Consider the following 19,920-nt stretch of genomic DNA (forward strand, 5'->3'; position numbering starts at 1 on the left):
GGATCAAAACCTGGTGTAGCAGGTTAAATATATTATATTTTCACCCCCATCGTATACATATCAAAAAAGTAATTCTTCATCCATTCAGGTGCTCTTTTTGTATAAACTGCCATTTTGAGTTACCATGGCGACGTAATAAACAAGAACCATGCAAAATCGTATTATCTCCCTTTTGGAGGCACTTCCCAGTACAGGATTTGGACCAAACTAACAGAGTACCATCACCCGGTAATACGGAACACAACTATGTAAGTGGCTAATGGTTAGCATGTTGCTAACCGGAAGTAGCTCTAGGAAGATCCTACCAACTTCTGCTTGACAGTGTCCATACTTCCTTTATAAAGAAAGCTCCACAACAAATCTGGGCTGTGTCGCATAAAGCATGCGTATTTTATGAGGTGTCAAAAATTCATTTTTTTACCCATTTTTGCCTCTGCTACATGCTGCAGAAATGCTCCAAAGACACTAAAATCACACATTCCACTCAGTCAGGGTACGGTACGCACCATGAGGCAGTCGCCTTGCTAAATTTCTTCCAAAAATTTCTAGTTAGGCACCTGCCTATGCATTGAAAATGGTTCTCTTTATTATTAGGCACCTGCCATAGCAGATGCAGGGGGAGGCAGAAGCAAAGCACTGCCTCCAATACATTTGCATGGGGGCACCTATTACTATTCACATCTAAACAAATTTATTAGGCGCCTGCCATAGCATTTGCAATGAGGAGGCAGTGCCATGTGAAGCTGCATGGGCAGCGCCTATTACTATTCATCTCTAAACGGTTCTCTTTATTATTATTCTTAATTGTTTCACGATTAATGCGGCCCGAACCGTAGCGTGCAACCCCACAATATAGGCATCAAAACGTGCGGCTCAGTCGAGAATGGTGTGCCATTACTTTTATTGGGGTTTCGACTTACCATGGCGACGAAATTAACGAAAAACCACCCCCAAAAAACCCATCGGAATTAATGGAGTTGGGTAGAAAGAAAGCCTCAAAAAGCCTCGAAATTACCATTTTCAAAGCTGTGCTGTATCATCATGCTTTTACCTACGAACACCGTTTTACTTCTAGTTTGTAGATATATCTGTGAACTACTCAGAAGTGAAAACGGGATATGGATATCTTTTATCGTCTCTTCACAGTTACTCCTCGAAGCTCATGTCCGAAAATCAGCGAAATCATCGTTTATAATGAAAGTCAATGACGGAATTTTCCAACCCGCAGAGTGGCCCACTCTGGCATTTTCAAAGATTTCAAAACTCCAAACAACTTCAGCCTACTCGCTCAATTTTCACTCTACATAGATAAGTTATACTATGTAGAGTGAAAGCCAATTTGACACATGGCTTCCGCCATGCATTTTCAATGCATAGGCGGGCGCCTAACTAGAATCGTTCAACTTCTGAAGAAGTTGAAGAAGGCGCCCGCCTGGTGGTCACTTGTCGACCACTAAGAAGACAGTTTCTGGTTAACATTTTTGCATGTGGTGTTTGTTGCTTCTGCTGCTTATAAAAAAGCTTCTGTGTTTGTTATAGGGCATTCTTGGACTTAATGCTGGGAGGATTATTACTGTCATGTTCCTGGTCTCTGTGTGCATGTTGTCACTGCTTTTTCAAAATAGGGGACATATACTGGAAGCCATGGCTGAGCTGCAGCAGGAACTGCACCTGTCTTGGTTTTGCTTTTTCACTTGCCGGGGATTTTAGGAGCTGCACCACAAACTTTTTTCTTTTTTTTACAAGTAACAATTAAATAACTTGAACAACTGATGTAAATGAATGAAGATAAAGGAATTTGTTTAATCTATTTTGTATTCAGAAGTTTTAAGAAAACATTAAAGTATTTTATTTATTGTTTATTAATTTATTTTTTATTAATACATAACCACCTCCTTTTCCTGTCAAATCCTGCCACAAGCATTTCGCTGGCTCTCCTTAATATTGAAAACTTTGTAATGTAACGAGAGCTCAGGGACATCCTCCTTTGGGATAGAATGGCACCTTTTGACACCCACTGCATTGGCTGTGATGAATGTAGGAATCTGAAATTCGCACAGTCACTTCCTCTTAACATTTTTAAATTTTCTATTGATTATCAGCCGTGAATCACTTTTCTGTCCCAATTTGGATTTCACATGCTTTCCTATTGGCCCTTGGACTCCAAGAGGATCTGACAGGATAACCAGACATGCTCCCCCCCCCCGGCCAATACAGCACCACTCACCTGTGGGAAATGGCGCTACACACCATTTTGGTCAAATGTTGAGTTTCCTTGCCCAGATTTGGTGAGGCTTAGTTGCTAAAGGAGGCCAATCTGACCCATGGTGAGCTTTGGTGACATTAAGTATTGGCACCCTTTTTGAGGAACTTCCCAGTACAGGATTTTGACCAAACTAACAGAGTACAATCACCCAGTGAAACTGGACACAACCATGTTAGCGGCTAACGGTTAGCAACATGCTTAGTAGCTCTAGGAAGGTCTCACCAACTTCTGCTTCACAGAGTTTGTACTTCCTTTAGTACTTTGTAATGCCTTTAACATTTTTATTCACATATTTAATTTTTTCATGCTACATTGAAGTATTTAATCATGTTTTAATAACACCAATTTTCCATGCTGCTTGGATGCAGACCTTCTGTCAGCTGGTTTTGACGAAGACAAATCTTTTTCACACTCAGAAGATTTGATTTAAAATCCCCAAGCGATAAAAGCCTACGACCAAGGAACTCGGAAGCTTTGTCTTTGACGGTTACGTCAAAGGCGGGCGCCTTCTTCAACTTCTTCAGAAGTTGAACGATTCTAGTTAGGCGCCCGCATATGCATTGAAAATGCATGGCGGAGGCCTTATACTATGCACCTAATAAGGGTTTCTTTATTAGGTGCCCGCCTATGCATTGAAAATGCATGGCGGAGGCCTTATGTTATGCACCTAATAAGGATTTCTTTATTATTATTAGGCGCCCGCCTATGCATTCAAAATGCATGGCGGAGGCCTTATGTTATGCACCTAATAAGAGTTTCTTTATTAAAATTATTATTATTATTAGGCGCCCGCCTATGCATTGAAAATGCATGGCGGAGGCCTTATGCTATGCACCTAATAAGGGTTTCTTTATTATTATAGTACCGTTAATACAGCCCGAACCGTAGGGTCTACCCCCACATACTATATATCGAAACGTTGGTCTCGACGCCGCGATCAGGGCTTTTTGTACTTGACGCCGTTTCGACTTACAGTTGGAACAAAATTCGCAAAAAACACTTCTTAACACAATTGACCTCTCAATAATGCTCGGTTGAGCACGACACTGGTGTTTTCGTCGAGTGGGTTAGGTGTCGGGCTGCAAAGCAGAAGATCGAAAGTTCGAATCCAAGCTGTGCCAATTTTAGAGAATTACATTTTCACCCAATATTTCATTTCCCTTTGGCTTTAAAAAACGATTTTTCAATTTAAATCAATACAGTTCACCTCATGCCTTTAACTTTTTTTATTCACATATTTAATTTTTTCATGCTACATTGAAGTATTTAATCATGTTTTAATAACACCAATTTTCCATGCTGCTTTGATGCAGACCTTCTCCTGTTGGCTGTTGGCTCATTAGCAGCCTCATTTGTTGTGGTTTGTTGTCATTCACACAGAACAATAAACCGTGCCAGCCGACATGAGTTTTACAAACGGCAAAGCTTTGTCTTAAGCAGTAACGTGCCTCTACTCCGCGCTGTGTTCTCAGACCAGTGTGATGCGTTCCCGAGCGTCAGAAAGCTATGGTGCATTCAGGAGCATGGGACATTTCTAATTTACAATAATATTTTTTTTTTTTACAAGTAACAATTAAATAACTTGAACAACTGGTATAAATGAATGATGATAAAGGAATTTATTTAACATGTTTTGGGACAGTTTGTATTCAGACGTTTTAAGAAAACATTAAAGTATTTTATGTATTGTTTATTAATTTATTTTATATTATATTTAATCTCCTCCTTTTCCTGTATAATCCTGCCTCAAGCATTTCGCTTGCTCTCCTTATTATTGTAAACTTTGTAATGTAACGAGAGTTCAGGGACATCCTACAATCAGGCTTAGGCTACTGGAGGACATCAGGGCCAGTTTTTCTCACTCTACTGATTTCTACTGTTCTCCAGTTTTGCATTGCATTGCATTGAAATGAAAGTCACATTTCTTGCCACAGTTGTTTGCTGCTTCTCCACCGAAGCCAGGCCCGCAAGCTCTCCACCATCAGCCATCACTTATCAGTTACCCTCCTTCACTGCCTCGAATTTTAGTCATACTCAAAAACTGCTAGTTGAAAGAATAATTAATTTCATTATTATTTTCTGTTTAAATATCCAGTCATATTCACTGAATTAGAACATCTTTTTAGAATGTTTTTTAGTCTGAAAATGACAAGTACCTTTTGAAATTAACCTTAATGCAGGTACCAAACTTGTCCTTAAACCACAATAATTGTATTTATTTTACTACTATAATGTACTATTTTAATCTTAAATCTTATTTTTATTAGTTGGGATGGCTGCCAGCACAACACTGCATTATGTCCTCGTGACAGAAATCATTGCTAGAAAAATGCATTATCATCATTCAACAATGATTACTGAAAAAGACGTACTTCGTTCCTGCAGTTCCTATACTGTCCACGAGTGGCGCTGTGTGAGCAGACAACAAGCAGTACTCTTTGAGTTCCGGTTCAGAGGTGAACTCCTCCGTCTTGTGGCTGCTATTGCTTGCTGTGCTGTGCTGCCGTTTTTCCTAAATTACTGAAGCATATTGTTGAATCAAGTCCAATTTACCCAGACGAAGGGTGTTCCATTGGGTGTTTTCCTTGCAACTACGTGACGGTGAGTCGTTTATTTAATGTCGGTTTTATATTATGGTAGAAATGCGGTGGCTAGGCTACACGGCACTGAGGGATGGAAGAGCTGCGTGAAGCTGACACCCCACCCACAGAAAAAACTCAGTTAAATAGACGGAATGGTTAGTGCTTCGCTTGTGCAGGTTTGTGCCGTTAAAATTAGCGTTTGTGCTGTTTTGGTTTTGAAGATATTAAAGAATATTTGTTAAGGTCATCCAGAATTCACCATCTCCCCATTTTGCTTCGAATCCGATCAAACTGGGCTACTTTTTTTAGTGCTTCGTTTGTGCAGGTTTGTGCCGTTAAAATTATCGTTTGTGCTGCTTTGGTTTCGGAGATATTATGAATTTTAATTTCAACCGATGACGTCATCCCAGCCCGCCGCTTCAAAATAAAGTGCTACGGTAAATCATATGTTATCGCCGTCACTGGAAAAAACGTAAGTCTTTTTAATATATTTCTACTGATAAATCAGTAACATTACTATGAAGTTGTGTCATCTACCGAGCCTCCCCCCCCCTACAGCATTCTTATAAAATGATTTATATATTCCTGCTTATTGGCAAAGATCTCTTGGGACACATGTTTTTGTTTGTTTTTTTTAGTTTCCTGACTGAGGGGAGAGGCTGAAACAGTCTCTGTGCAGGATGGCTGGCGTCCTTAATGATGTTCCTCATTTGTGTAAAAAGATGTGGTCAGATCTACCTTTTGGTCTCAACACTTTTCTCAAGAAAGCAGTTATTAATTTTATATTTTTCTTTTATCATGCAAGTTGTTTTAGCTGCTACTGTAAAATGTGTGTTATATTGTTTTGTACTTTATTCCTGAATAAATATTGCGATTTATTTTGTCTCATTTAAAGAACTTTACTTTAGATAGCAATGTCAAGTGACATTGCCAAAAAAGGCATTTCATTTATTAGAATGTTCAACTGTTTTCATAAAGTCTATTTTTCCTAATCAGAAGGGTTTATTCTTCTTCGAGAGTATAATGTTTATAACATTTTCAAACAATAACTTGGTTATAGTTGATCTTAGTAGTCATAGTTCATTACTCCTCTGAATTAATTAGAATAGCAAACCTTTATTGCTCTACAATAGGGAGATTTGGGGGTGTCTGCACCTAACAAAAGGGCAATTAAAGTATACAGGCTTATATAACGCAGAAAACATACCCAAACTAAAATCAATAACTGAAAAACTGCAAAAAATAAATCACGCTGGTCAACCTATAAAGTATAACAACACTGTAAGGAACGATCTCCTAAAACGTTCCTTTGTCCACCTAAGCTAAACCTTTAATTAGGCTGAAGGACCATTCCACTTTTTATTGGCTTTATGCATGAAGTGGGAAATATTGTTCAACTATGAATATATTGACTGAGATCAGCGTGGCCCACCGCGACCCGAGTCATTGGATTAGAACGGGAGAAAATTAAAAATTATTATAAAAAAATACAAAGTACAGTAGGACAAATAGTGACTCGTGTGTATTTCACTGCTCTTTTGACTGAGGCGCTGCATCCGTGACTCCGCTCTGTAGCGTTTTTTTCTTCTAAAGCCCGCGGTGCAGGTGAGTTTTTTTTTTGGGAGAAGAACACATTTTTATCGGTAGTTGTCACTCTTTTTTTCAAAAAAGATTCTTATAAACCGACACGCCACCTGATGAGAACTGTAATGAACGGCTCATCAATGCAAATCCGTGAAGCAGCGAGACCGTGAAAGGTGAACCGCAATATAGCGAGGGTTCACTATATATATATATATATATATATATATATATATATATATATATATATATATATATATATATATGCTGTTTATTCACTAATGTCTAACAACAACTTTGTATCTCCTAGTATTAGAAAACTTACATTCTGATCAAAAATATAAACAATGTCTTTTCATCTTGCTTGTGAAAAGTTATCCCTCGAGCCCTGACATAAATAATCCCTCGATTTAAACAAAAATGAGCCGCACAGTGCTGAGGCATCATTAGTGTGTCAGCTTGAATCAGCAGGATTAGGTATCAAGTCGACCGCCCCAAGGTGGCGCCCGTAATTCCTGCGCAGCGACAGTCAATGCGGGGTCTACTCTTATATTATGTCTATGGACACAACCATGTTAGCGGCTAACGCTTAGCATGTTGCTAACCGGAAGTAGCTCTAGGAAGGTCTCACCAACTTATGCTTCACAGAGTTTGTACTTCCTTTAGTAGTTTGTAATGCCTTTAACATTTTTATTCACATATTTCATTTTTTCATGTTACATTGAAGTATTTAATCATGTTTTAATAACACCAATTTTCCATGCTGCTTGGATGCAGACCTTCTCCTGTCGACTGTTTTTTTTGGGGAGGCTTAGTTGCTAAAGGAGGCCGATCTGACACATGGCCTTTGGTGAGCTTTGGTGACATTAAGTATTGGCACCCTTTTTGAGGAACTTCCCAGTATAGGATTTGGACCAAACTGAGTACAATCACCTGGTGATACTGGACACAACCATGTTACCAGCTAACGCTTAACATGTTGCTAACCGGAAGTAGCTCTAGGAAGGTCTCACCAACTTCTGCTTCACAGATTTTGTACTTCCTTTAGTAGTTTGTAATGCCTTTATCATTTTTATTCACATATTTCATTTTTTCATGCTACATTGAAGTATTTAATCATGTTTTAATAACACCAATTTTCCATGCTGCTTGGATGCAGACCTTCTCCTGTCGGCTGGTTTTGACGAAGACAAATCCTTTTCACACTCAGAAGATTTGATTTAAAATCCCCAAGTGATAAAAGCCTACGACCAAGGAACTCGGAAACTTTGCCTTTGACGGTTACGCGCACCACCAGGCGGGCGCCTTCTTCAACTTCTTCAGAAGTTGAACGTTTCTAGTTAGGCGCCCGCCTATGCATTGAAAATGCATGGCGGAGGCCTTATGCTATGCACCTAATAAGGGTTTCTTTATTATTATTATTATTATAGTACCGTTAATACAGCCCGAACCGTAGGGTCTACCCCCACATACTATATATCGAAACGTTGGTCTCGACGCCGCGATCAGGGCTTTTTGTACTTGATGCCGTTTCGACTTACATTTGGAACAAAATTCGCAAAAAACACTTCTTAACACAATCGACCTCTCAATAAAGCTCAGCTGAGCACGACACTGGTGTTTTGGTCGAGTGGGTTAGGTGTCGGGCTGCAAAGCAGAAGATCGAAAGTTCGAATCCAAGCTGTGCCAATTTTGGAGAATTACATTTTCACCCAATATTTCATTTCCCTTTGTCTTTAAAAAACGATTTTTCAATTTAAATCAATACAGTTCACCTCATGCCTTTAACTTTTTTATTCACATATTTTATTTTTTCATGCTACATTGAAGTATTTAATCATGTTTTAATAACACCAATTTTCCATGCTGCTTCGATGCAGACCTTCTCCTGTTGGCTGTTGGCTCATTAGCAGCCTCATTTGTTGTGATCTCTTGTCATTCACACAGAACAATAAACCGTGCCAGCCGACATGAGTTTTACAAACGGCAAAGCTTTGTCTTAAGCAGTAACGTGCCTCTACTCCGCGCTGTGTTCTCAGACCAGTGTGATGCGTTCCCGAGCGTCAGAAAGCTGCATTCAGGAGCATGGGACATTTCTAATTTACAATAATAATTTTTTTTTTTTACAAGTAACAATTAAATAACTTGAACAACTGGTATAAATGAATGATGATAAAGGAATTTATTTAACATGTTTTGGGACAGTTTGTATTCAGACGTTTTAAGAAAACATTAAAGTATTTTATGTATTGTTTATTAATTTATTTTATATTATACTTAATCTCCTCCTTTTCCTGTATAATCCTGCCTCAAGCATTTCGCTGGCTCTCCTTATTATTGTAAACTTTGTAATGTAACGAGAGTTCAGGGACATCCTACAATCAGGCTTAGGCTACTGGAGGACATCAGGGCCAGTTTTTCTCACTCTACTGATTTCTACTGTTCTCCAGTTTTGCATTGCATTGCATTGAAATGAAAGTCACATTTCCTGCCACAGTTGTTTGCTGCTTCTCCACCAAAGCCAGGCCTGCAAGCTCTCCACCATCAGCCATCACTTATCAGTTACCCTCCTTCACTGCCTCGAATTTTAGTCATACTCAAAAACTGCTAGTTGAAAGAATAATTAATTTCATTATTATTTTCTGTTTAAATATCCAGTCATATTCACTGAATTAGAACATCTTTTTAGAATGTTTTTTAGTCTGAAAATTACAAGTACCTTTTGAAATTAACCTTAATGCAGGTACCAAACTTGTCCTTAAACCACAATAATTGTATTTATTTTACTACTATAATGTACTATTTTAATCTTAAATCTTATTTTTATTAGTTGGGATGGCTGCCAGCACAACACTGCATTATGTCCTCGTGACAGAAATCATTGCTAGAAAATAAGTCATCTACAGGGGTTGGACAATGAAACTGAAACACCTGGTTTTAGACCACAATCATTTATTATTATGGTATAGAGCAGAGGTGTCAAACGCGGCAGCCAAATGCATTATCATCATTCAACAATGATTACTGAAAAAGACGTACTTCGTTCCTGCAGTTCCTATACTGTCCACGAGTGGCGCTGTGTATTATTCAGAGCAGACAACAAGCAGTACTCTTTGAGTTCCGGGTCAGAGGTGAACTCCTCCGTCTTGTTGCTGCTATTGCTTGCAGTGCTGTGCTGCCGTTTTTCCTAATTTACTGAAGGATATTGTTGAATCAAGTCCATTAACCAAGACGAAGGGTTCCATTGGGTGTTTTCCTTGCAACTACGTGATGGTGAGTCGTTTATTTAATGTCGGTTTTATATTATGGTAGAAATGCGGTGGCTAGGCTGCACGCCACTGAGCTATATGCTACATGTATTGGCATCTTAAAAATGGTCTTATAAGCTTAAAAGATCATTGTACTATTGTTGATTTTGTGGCCGAATACAAGATATGTTCTCAAAGCGTTAAATAAGCCCTTTGATTTTTCAACATTTTGTCTTTTAAGGATAATTTAAAGTTACTTTTCATTAAATTTGTCAATGGCCTATGGAAGTCTGGAGGGATGGGAGTTCAAGTCTAACAGCAGCACTTAGTGTGTGTTTTTAAGTCCCAAAAACTGTGAATAAATGTTTTTCAACATCTTACAATCCATGTGACCAGTTCCTATGCATAATGCACTTAAATAAATGTTTAACTGAGCAAAAGTACTGTTGAAATTGCAAATACTTTTCTTAAACTCTGAGGTTGTTCATAATGTTGTGTAAAAGGGAAATCTTTTTATTATAAAAATCAACAACAAGTCCACGCAGTGACGCACCCATCTAGCACAAGTATGGGGCCAAGGGAATGCCATGACATGGCAGCCCAAACCATCACTGCTTCGCTCTGGGCATGCAACAGTCTGAGTGGTACGCTTCTTTGGGGCTTCTCCACACCGTAACTCTCCCGGATGTGGGGAAAACAGTAAAGGTGGACTCATCAGAGAACTATACATGTTTCACATTGTCCACAGCCCAAGATTTGCACCATTGAAACCGACGTTTGACATTGGCACGAGTAACCAAAGGTTTGGCTATAGCAGCCCGGCTGTGTATATTGACCCTGTGAAGCTCCCGACGGACAGTTTTGGTGGAAACAGGAGAGTTGAGGTGCACATTTAATTCTGCTGTGACTTGGGGAGCCGTGGTTTAATGTTTTTTGGATACAGACAGCTTCCTCATGTGTCCACAGTTAATCCTGTTGGATGTGGTTTGTCCTTCTTGGTGGTTTGCTGACATTACCCTGGACCCCATGGCTCTTGATACATCACAAACACTTGCTGTCTTGGTCACAGATGCAAGGCAAGGGAAATTTGAAGCTGAAGCTGTGTGCTAACTTTTGATCTCTCCTCTATTGGTCCAAATATTGTTACTTCAGTTTTGTTTTTATTCAATTGAAGAAAGTTTTGACACATCCAGCAAGATGTGCACCAACAATTTGTCCTCCTTTGAACTCACCCATGTCACCCATAATGTTGTGTGCATTGCAATATTTTGAGCAAAACTGCGCTCTCACCCTGCTAATTGGACCTTCACATTCTGCTCTTATTGGTTCAATGTGCAATTAATGAAGATTGGCCACCAGGCTGGTCCAATTTAGCCATGAAACCTCCCACACTAAAATGAGAGGTGTTTCAGTTTCATTGTCCAACTCCTGTATATAGTGTAATTCAATTACTGAATTGAGTTACTGAAATAATTGTCTATACTTTTATTTATTAAGATTTAATTCTAGTGTTTATGTAAGGCAGAGGTTACAAATGTAAACGTTACGACCTTTTGTTTGGACCGTTTTTGCCTTTTCTTCTTTCTATTAAAAATGGCTCTACGAAAAGAAGTGGAAACAACGCCCCCAAAATGACGCTTGTGGCCAAAAAGTGTATTACGTTAGTAGTGGTTTAGGACTACCGTAGCAAATGAATGGGAAACTTTGACTATCGGCTGTCGCCAATTAGGTCATTAGCTGCGTCTCAGATCGAAATACGCAGTTTGCAGCTCTGCAGACGCAAAGTTTTCCTGGTCGGCAGGTTTTGGTGAAGACAAATCCTTTTCACTCAGAAGGTTTGATTTAAAATCCCCAAGCGATGAGAGCCTACGACCAAGGAACTCGGAAGCTTTGCCTTTGATGGCTATGCCCACCACCGGGCGGGCGCCTTCTTCAACTTCTTCAGAAGTTGAACGATTCTAGTTATAGTTTATTTTTCTTCCGTCACCGTTAATACAGCCCCAACCGTAGGGTGTACACCCACAAACTATATATGAAAACGTGCGTCTCGACGCCCTGAAGTATGCTATTTTTACTTCACGCCATTTTGAGTTGCCATAGCAATGAAATCAGCAAAAAACCACCCCCTTACGCACAGCTAAACTCCACATAATGTATGACCAAATGTGGTTCTAGTCTTTGGTACAATGGTTTAGTCCTAGGACTGCAAGTCAAGAGGTTGCATGATCGCGATCCGGTGTTGCAAGTTTAGAATATTTTTTTTTTCACCCCCATAGTATATATATCAAAACGTGCGTCTTCATCCAGTCAACTGCTGTTTTTTGTATCAGCCGCTACTTTAAGTTAATCCTGCCGACATTATCTACAGCAGATTTTTCAAGAAAGATGCAGGATAGCAGCTACAACATTTAATTTCCCTTTGGGTTTAAAAAAGTATTTTTCAATTTAAATCAATACATTACAGCAAATAAATAATTAGGTATATGTCAGGCGTTTTAAAAGCTACATATCCATCTTTTACCCTCAGGATTATCTGGTGACTCGCCCATTGTGTCATAAACAGCTGCCGACTCTGGAATCTGCCTGATAGTAGCCATTCTTGATCCACATAGAAACGTCACCTGATTTAGCAGTAAACCCTAAGCCGTCCATTTTCTTGAGATCTAACGCTGAAGATATGTTTCATCTATAACAACATGTCTTTTCAGCACACTTCACTTGCCCGTCTTCTTCTTCTTCTCTTTTTTTTAATGCCGGTTGGCAAACAACTTTAGGTGCATTACCGCCACCTTCCAGAAAGGAGTATAGATCAGACGGGTGATGTCATGGGCTGTGCGCCGAACGCTCATTTAACAAAACTTTACTCTTTTTTTGTGTTACTTGGGGGTTTCTCTTTCAGTTTGGTTTTGTCTAAAGCTCGCGTTGCATATTTAGTAGTTATTTTAAAAAACTGACTGGTGAGCAGAACGATACTTCATGGAGGGATGTCTCTATCTGATTGGCTGACACGCCATTCAAACCACTTCAACAGCTTAATTCTGCCTATTTCGAGTCTACCACTTTAGATAAGCGGGTGCTTTTGTGCTTTCTCCATGAAAACTGTTATTTTCCTTTTTTTATTGACGTAAAATATAACTCGCTCGGCTATTTTTCCCATAGACACAAAATATAATGTCTATGGTTTCTCCGTTCGCTCCACTCTGTCTGTGCGCTTCAAAAACTGTCCACCTCACCAGCCAATCACAGACAGGTTTCTTTCCATCCAATCAGAGTATGGCTTGCAAATACTGCATTCAGATGGATTAAATGAAAATGCTGCAGCTTTAGGCAGAAATTACTAAACATAACGGTGGGATTGAAGAAAAAACAACCAATAAACAGTTTAATATTTTAGCCTTAAATATTTAGTTTAAAATAATTCCTTGACTTACTAAGTGAGGTTCTGGGTGATGATGCAAAAGTTTCTTGTGATCATAATCATCATCATTGTCATTATTTAAAGAGCACTTTAACAGGAGGTAAAACAAAATACCATCTAATAAAATGACTCAGGTAAAGACTCAACAATTAAAAAAAAAAAACAATAATAATAAGCTGTTTAAATCCTTAAAAACAATCAGAAGTTCTTTAAACTGAACTCTAAGATAAACAGGCAACCAGTGAAGGCAGGTCAGGATGGGGTAATGTGCTTTACTTTATGTTTTTCCATTAAAAGGTGTGCAGCAGCGTTTGAACCAGCTGCAGAAACCTGAGTAAGGACTGACCGATTCAGAGATAAAGAGACTTACACTAATCCAATCAAAATGAGCAGCATTCGGTCTGAGAAGCACATGGTATAGACAGACACAAATTTACAGTTGTTACAAGCTCTTGAGAGTTGTACCTTACATCCTGACACTAGCTCAGCCTAACCAACACTCAGAAGATTTGGCTTTGATGACACAGTACGCACCACAAGGCAGGCGCCTTCTTAAATTTCTTCAGAAATTTTCTATTTTTTTAATGTTCTTCCTCCTTCCTCTCTCATGTAAGTCAAATTTGTTGCATGGCTAATAGCTGTCCTGTCAACAAACCATCCTAGGTTGCTGTAAATCTCTGCAGCTCCTCAATCATTTCTATGGGCCCTTAAGCCATGTCTCTGATCTTTTAGTTTAGGTGAACCTACCAGGCCTCTTTCCATTTGTTTTGATGAAAAATTGGGCAATCTTGTCATAAAATTTCAGCACCAATGACAATTGTATTGAGTCTTATATAATGCGAAAATAACTATCTTGGTAGAAGCTTTCAGACATCGCTTGTATACATCATTTGGCCTGATTGTCATTGGAATAACGATTACTCAGTCTGTATCACAAAGCACTTTATAAATGTAACAGTTAGGGGAGAGTACAAATTTAGACAGCTGTGTGTGAGCCCAGGGGTTTTAACCTTTAGTTCATGAATGTCAGAAATTCTCTAGGAGAGTGTGAACCATCCCATTTCTAAATCAGCAGAGGTTTGGTATGTAAATGGCAATTGTTTCCTGCTCCAGATTTACTGAAAACTTAATTCTAGACTAAATGTTTTATATGGAATATGTCCAATTATCATTTGTGAACCCAAATTGGACACTTTTTTTTATCTTGCTGGCTATGTAAAACACGCTGTAAACAATAAGTTAATATGCATTGTGTTGGTTTGTAGTATTTTTTTGTTCTAAATCCAAAAAGTGTTTGCTATAGGTGTGCCACCAGTTCGGCTGCTACAGTCATAGTTTTGTAAGCTGCAACCCTCAAAGCCGAAAGCTTAGTCTGAGTTGTGCCTTTAAACCAATTTTGCATATACTTTGTATGAGCATTCTCCAGTTTGCAGGCATGGGCCAGGGCAAAGTAAGAGAGAAAGCCCTTCTGCCGGTTTTCCTCTGACCATCATACATGTAAATAACAGCACAGGCTCTTTAATTTACATGAACTGAGGTTTGATCAGTTAATGCGCTAAAAAACTTAATTCTTTGTATAAAACATAGGATCAAACTGGTAGGAAATTTGGTCAGACTGAGTTATTAAACGTGCCTTAATCTGACACAGTGAGTCAGATTAAGTAGGTGATGAATTACAAACAAAAACTTTGGTTTTGAATTATAAATGTTTGATAAATAAAGCTTAAATGTAGAAGCTAATATGTGTAAAGTCTGTATAAAACGGGAAATAATGCATATAGGGTTGTGTGTTTCACCGGAAAGGCAAATCGGTTTTGACCGCTTGGCCAAGAAACACTGTCACAATACAGCAGGCCGTTTTGTATTATCTTTCGTTTATAAGAAAGCTATAGCAAAAATAAATAGGCTTTTGACCGCAAGAACAGCATCTGGACATTTACCATTTACCATCTCACCCCAGCAAATGTGTGTCAACTATAAGATCACAGTTTTAAAACACTCCAGTGTTTTAACCCTAACCCAAGTTTTGATTAACTTTTATTGTGTGTATTATCTGCTTATTAATATGGTCAACCACAAAATTAAAACTCTCATGACTGGGCAAAAGACTACAAGAAATGTGTTTTATGAAAGCTGCAGGAGAAGAGTCAAACTGTATAATTTATTTTTACAGATTTTTTTTTTTTTTTTACAGTTTTTTTTCTGGAGCTGCTTGGTATTTGTTGTAGTTTATCTTTAAAGGTGAGCCAAGTAGGCGATTGACTCCTCTGTCTCACTAAAACGATCATAGACCATTGAAACTCAGGATAAAAGATGTTTTTGAAAAATAATTTTGACTTGGACACCAAGTTTAGAGTGAAATAAACCTTTTTGTCAAGATTTGGATTTGTTTCCCTCTGAATGTGTGTTGAAGTTTTAAATATAATACTGTTTTGTTTAATTTGATGTGTATTAGGACAGCTCTCTTAACATAGTGAGGGTAAAAAAAAAGTAAATTTAAAGAACAAAACTGACCTTTGCTCGGTTGATGGAGGTCAGTGTAGATGGAAAACACACGGGGTTCGTTTTTGACCAGCTTCGGATATCTGACCCTTGGTACCCTGATACCGTCGAAGACACTGGGGGTATCACTCCGACTGTTGTTCCACCTCCTGAAATTTGTTCCAGATGATTTATTGTTTGAGGCTTTTGGATGTCATGACTGAATAACATCTTCTCTACAACATTTTTGTTCACTAGATAAATAAGATTTAAGGAAAAAAGTTTAGTATTCACCAGCTAAGCCAGGTTGAATACATACTATAATAACATCTGAATGAAAATTGTTTGCATCTTACCTACAGAGTTGTCCTCCTTCCACTGATGCTGTTCGGGTTCTTTCCATTGCCATGTACCACATGCACTGCGTTTTTTCTTTACAAGAAAAGATCTTGGCATTTCTTTCTTTCTTTCTTTCTTTCTTTCTTTCTTTCTTTCTTTCTTTCTTTCTTTCTTTCTTTCTTTCTTTCTTTCTTTCTTTCTTTCTTTCTTTCTTTCTTTCTAACTCTGTCTTGATAGATTGGCACACTCTGATGAACACGGCAACAGCTGATCTGTTACTCACAGATATATATGTCCCCCCCTCACAACTACGGTTTTATTCCTAGACAATCTGCAAGTGAAACATCCCAGTAAAATCACAGGAAAAATTTGCATTTTCTCTGGACAGACTGGTGAAGAGGGAATGGCAGTGGTGGGGGTGGGAGGTTGCTGCATGAGACTTGCTGTTTAGACAGTCATACACCTGTGATGACTGTGCATATCTGCCATTTTAACCGGTCCTCCAATGGATTTGCATGGCAGGTACTGAGTATCCGGAGAAGTTCTCATTCAAGTAGCTTTTGACATGCAAATTTAAGTTCTAGGCTAAGCCCTGGTTCCAGAGGAAGGGCACGGTCTAAGTAACAGGAGCAAACACAGTGAAGCCACAATCTTAACTGACAGGTAAATCAGACTTTTCTCCTGATAATTGTCTAATGGATTTAGCTCAACAACACACTCTAAAACATACACACATACATGGACCTCAAGGGGGCTTCAGTCACTGAGATTCCAGGAGTGAAAACATTAAATATTGGGCTGATGTTGGTACTTTCCTGTTGTTCTGAGTTGGAGTTAAGTAAACAATGTGATCTAACTTAGCTCCTGAGTAGTTTTCCTTCTTCCTTCACAATATATATACTATAAGTGGCTAACAAGAAGGGGAGTTGGACCTGTTTTACAATTATTGTTTAACCACTTGTGGTCACTCAAGAAAGAGGGCAACACTAATCTGGTAAGATCCTATGCAAGGGTATCCAACTTTTTTGAAACTGAAAGCTTCTCCATTGTCATATAAAGGGCTACCAGTACTGACCTTTGAATTAGGAAAGTCAGAGTTCACCTTAATTTAATGTAAATTAAACAGATTTTTTTTCAGATACTGTGATTTTCAAATCTATATAAATGCAACTGTAATTAAAATGGAAGAGTAACTGAATAAAACTTTAGATGCAGCTCACCAGTGGGTTGTGCTATTTTTAGATAAGACTCATCTGTGCCATATGTGTTCTTTGGGGTTACTTGGAGGTTGTTGATACCCCATGATGGAGAGGATTTGGACTAAAATGGAACAATAGTTCCCTCTTAACAACAAAACATTCTGGAAAGAAATCCCAGCATAGAACTCTTTATAATCTTGTGAATCATGAATGGACTGAATTAATAATATAGCACTTTTCTATTCATAACAATTACACAACGAGTGAAGCCACAGTCAATTCAATTTAATTCACCCACTCACACTGTGAAACAAACTGCTATGCAGCTTGGTAGGCAACTTGGGGTTAAATGCCTTAGGGGCACATCAACATGTGGCAGGAGTCATTTGCGTAACAGACATGGGATACGCGTGGGACATGTCCCCCGTACTTCCCATATCTGTGCCTTCTGTACCCCACATTTTTTTCAGCTGTTACAACCCTTTACTCTGTATTAATATGTAGTAACATGTTTTTCTGAGCCGTCTTTAAACGCACCAGGAGTGTTCACACATGCTCTGATGGATCTTTGCATTGCTGCATTGGTGTGTGTCAGAATCTTTCAGCAAACCTGCCAGAGCCAGCAAAACCCTAAAAACTGAGCAGTGTTTTCCAAACAAACAGTAGGATGAGTCACCCTGTTGCATGCAGATGACTAGTTAATACATGCCAATATATCATGTTAAGCTAGTTAACAATAATACTAATATTGTTATTACCTATGTTACATACCTTGCTTGTTAGTTCATGCTAGGAATAAACCCAATCATCTTTAATCTCTGTGCAGAACTTGTGCTCACTGAGGCTTTCCACATGTTTAAAATAAATGTTTATCGCCACAATAGAAAGAGCAGAGAAAGGGACGAGACATTTAATTTTGGACTTAATGATCTGTCTACTTATGCTGTAGATGTTTGAGGGTCACTGTGGAAACGTGGTTGTTTAGCCACTAATGAGAGATGTGAATAGATGATAAATCCCTCAGTAGACCTCTAAAAAATGTGTTCCCCTCACTTTGGAGACAATGGTTATACCCTTTGCAGGAGGACACTGGGGTTAGGATGACACTGGTTTAGACGTTTTAACAAAATGTTCTTTGTTTCTTCATATTTGATCCAATATAAAAAGCATTTTAAATAACCTAGAAGCTACATATAATTTGACCTTCCAGAACCTGACCACTGCAAAACAAAATAAAAAATACAATTTTATAATAAGCAGTTTATATAAGATGATAGTAATTTAACACTATCCCAAAAACAAAACATGAAGCCTAATTTCTCTGGTCTTTAATTCTAAGGGAATTTGACTGCCTTACTGACTATTTAAATGGCTTTAAGCAAAAATTCTAAGGCCATGTCCCCATGTGGGCATTAGGAAAGATCTCAGTAAAGACATGAGAGAACAACTAGTTCTTACATGACATTCATCTAATATAACTCATATCTTCACTTAAAACCTCTATGAGAGCTCCATTATTAAGATAAGACAGGATAATAAACTAGGATAAGACTCCTTTTTTGTCCCACAATGAGGAAATTTGAGCGTGGCAGTAGCAAAGACAGAGACAGAATTAAACACTGTGTTTAGTAGTGAAAAGAAAGAAAATCTAATCCAAAGTTAGTTATAAAGCAACAGATGACAAGCTTTGTTAGAAATGCCAAGAATAAAAGTGAAAATGAATGCCAGATTATATATTGCACCATCATTGATGGCATACTCGGGTAATTAAATGAATTACTCAAATTAATAGGGGAAAACAGTGGGAAAAAAGAACACCAGCCTATTAATTGAACAATATGAAATAATGTGCAATATGCATCATATATACAGTTGTATCTCAAAGTAGCCAAGGCCTGTGCAAGTATACCTTAGCATTTGGGAGATAGTGTAAACTATTCAAGGTTGGATCAGAACCGTGTAACCATTAGCTTGTAAACAATTATTGAATTTCTTGTGAGCAGCAGAGATTATAAAGATTATATTAGGGCAAATTTTGTTGACTCTTTTTTTCTTTGCATTTGATTAAACTTATATTTTGCATGTTTTCATATATCTTTTTATATTGTACTAGAAATATTGGAAGTATAGAAATTAGTCATTTGATTATTTGATAATTATAACAACTTGTGTACTACAGTGAACTAAAATATAATGTGTTCTAATACTACATCTATTGGGATTGTCCAGTGACATGAACTGTATTGTACTGTCAATTTTTGTAAAAATGCCTCCAAAAGAATATTGTCAGTAGTGTATTCTTGTCCGTCATAGCAGTGCTCCAACTGTATGCAAAACAACTGACTGTATGCTGCAGCATGAAAATGTGATGATAACAGTGTCTCTAAATTACTTTGTGCACCGGTGGGCCATTGACTGTTCAAGGGTTAAAAATGTTTATCAAAATAAACAGCAGCTCACTTTCAACCTAAAATCTTCTCTAGTGGAAAAAAACGTTGCCAACCCTATATTACTGCATAGACAAATGTACAAAGAAACATAAATGCTTTTATTTAGTGTGAAAAAACAGTTTATGCCAAACTGACTGAAAGGGTAATTGTCTTTACCTTTTCTCTTTAAATGGCCTGTCTGAACATGAACATGACCACACAAAAGGCTATTGAAAAGCCATGTTTGTAACAGAAAACCACACCCTTGTGCATTGGTTTAGCTCACTTGAGTCCAGATTAGGGCTACACTAAAAAAAAAAAAAATACCCAAATGCAAAGTTGTCTTCTGCCTACCTTTAGACTAATCTTCAAAATCT

The 19,920-nt window shown here is 38.2% G+C and overlaps 1 protein-coding gene across 1 annotated transcript in view; it reads right to left on the reverse strand.

Annotated features, from left to right (window-relative positions):
• LOC105922097 (putative transcription factor ovo-like protein 3) overlaps positions 1-16,188 on the reverse strand; it is a 59,418-nt gene extending 43,230 nt beyond the window's left edge. Inside the window, exons 1-2 of the mRNA XM_036128699.1 lie at positions 15,933-16,188; positions 15,610-15,746 (exon numbers count right to left, since the gene is read on the reverse strand). Coding sequence (XP_035984592.1) covers positions 15,610-15,746; positions 15,933-16,032 — 237 coding nt within the window. The 5' untranslated portion in view covers positions 16,033-16,188. The remainder of the gene's footprint in view (positions 1-15,609; positions 15,747-15,932) is intronic.
• Between the last annotated feature and the right edge of the window lie 3,732 nt (positions 16,189-19,920).

Source organism: Fundulus heteroclitus, unplaced genomic scaffold, assembly GCF_011125445.2.
Source record: "Fundulus heteroclitus isolate FHET01 unplaced genomic scaffold, MU-UCD_Fhet_4.1 scaffold_109, whole genome shotgun sequence".
NCBI classification, from domain to species: Eukaryota; Metazoa; Chordata; class Actinopteri; order Cyprinodontiformes; family Fundulidae; genus Fundulus; species Fundulus heteroclitus.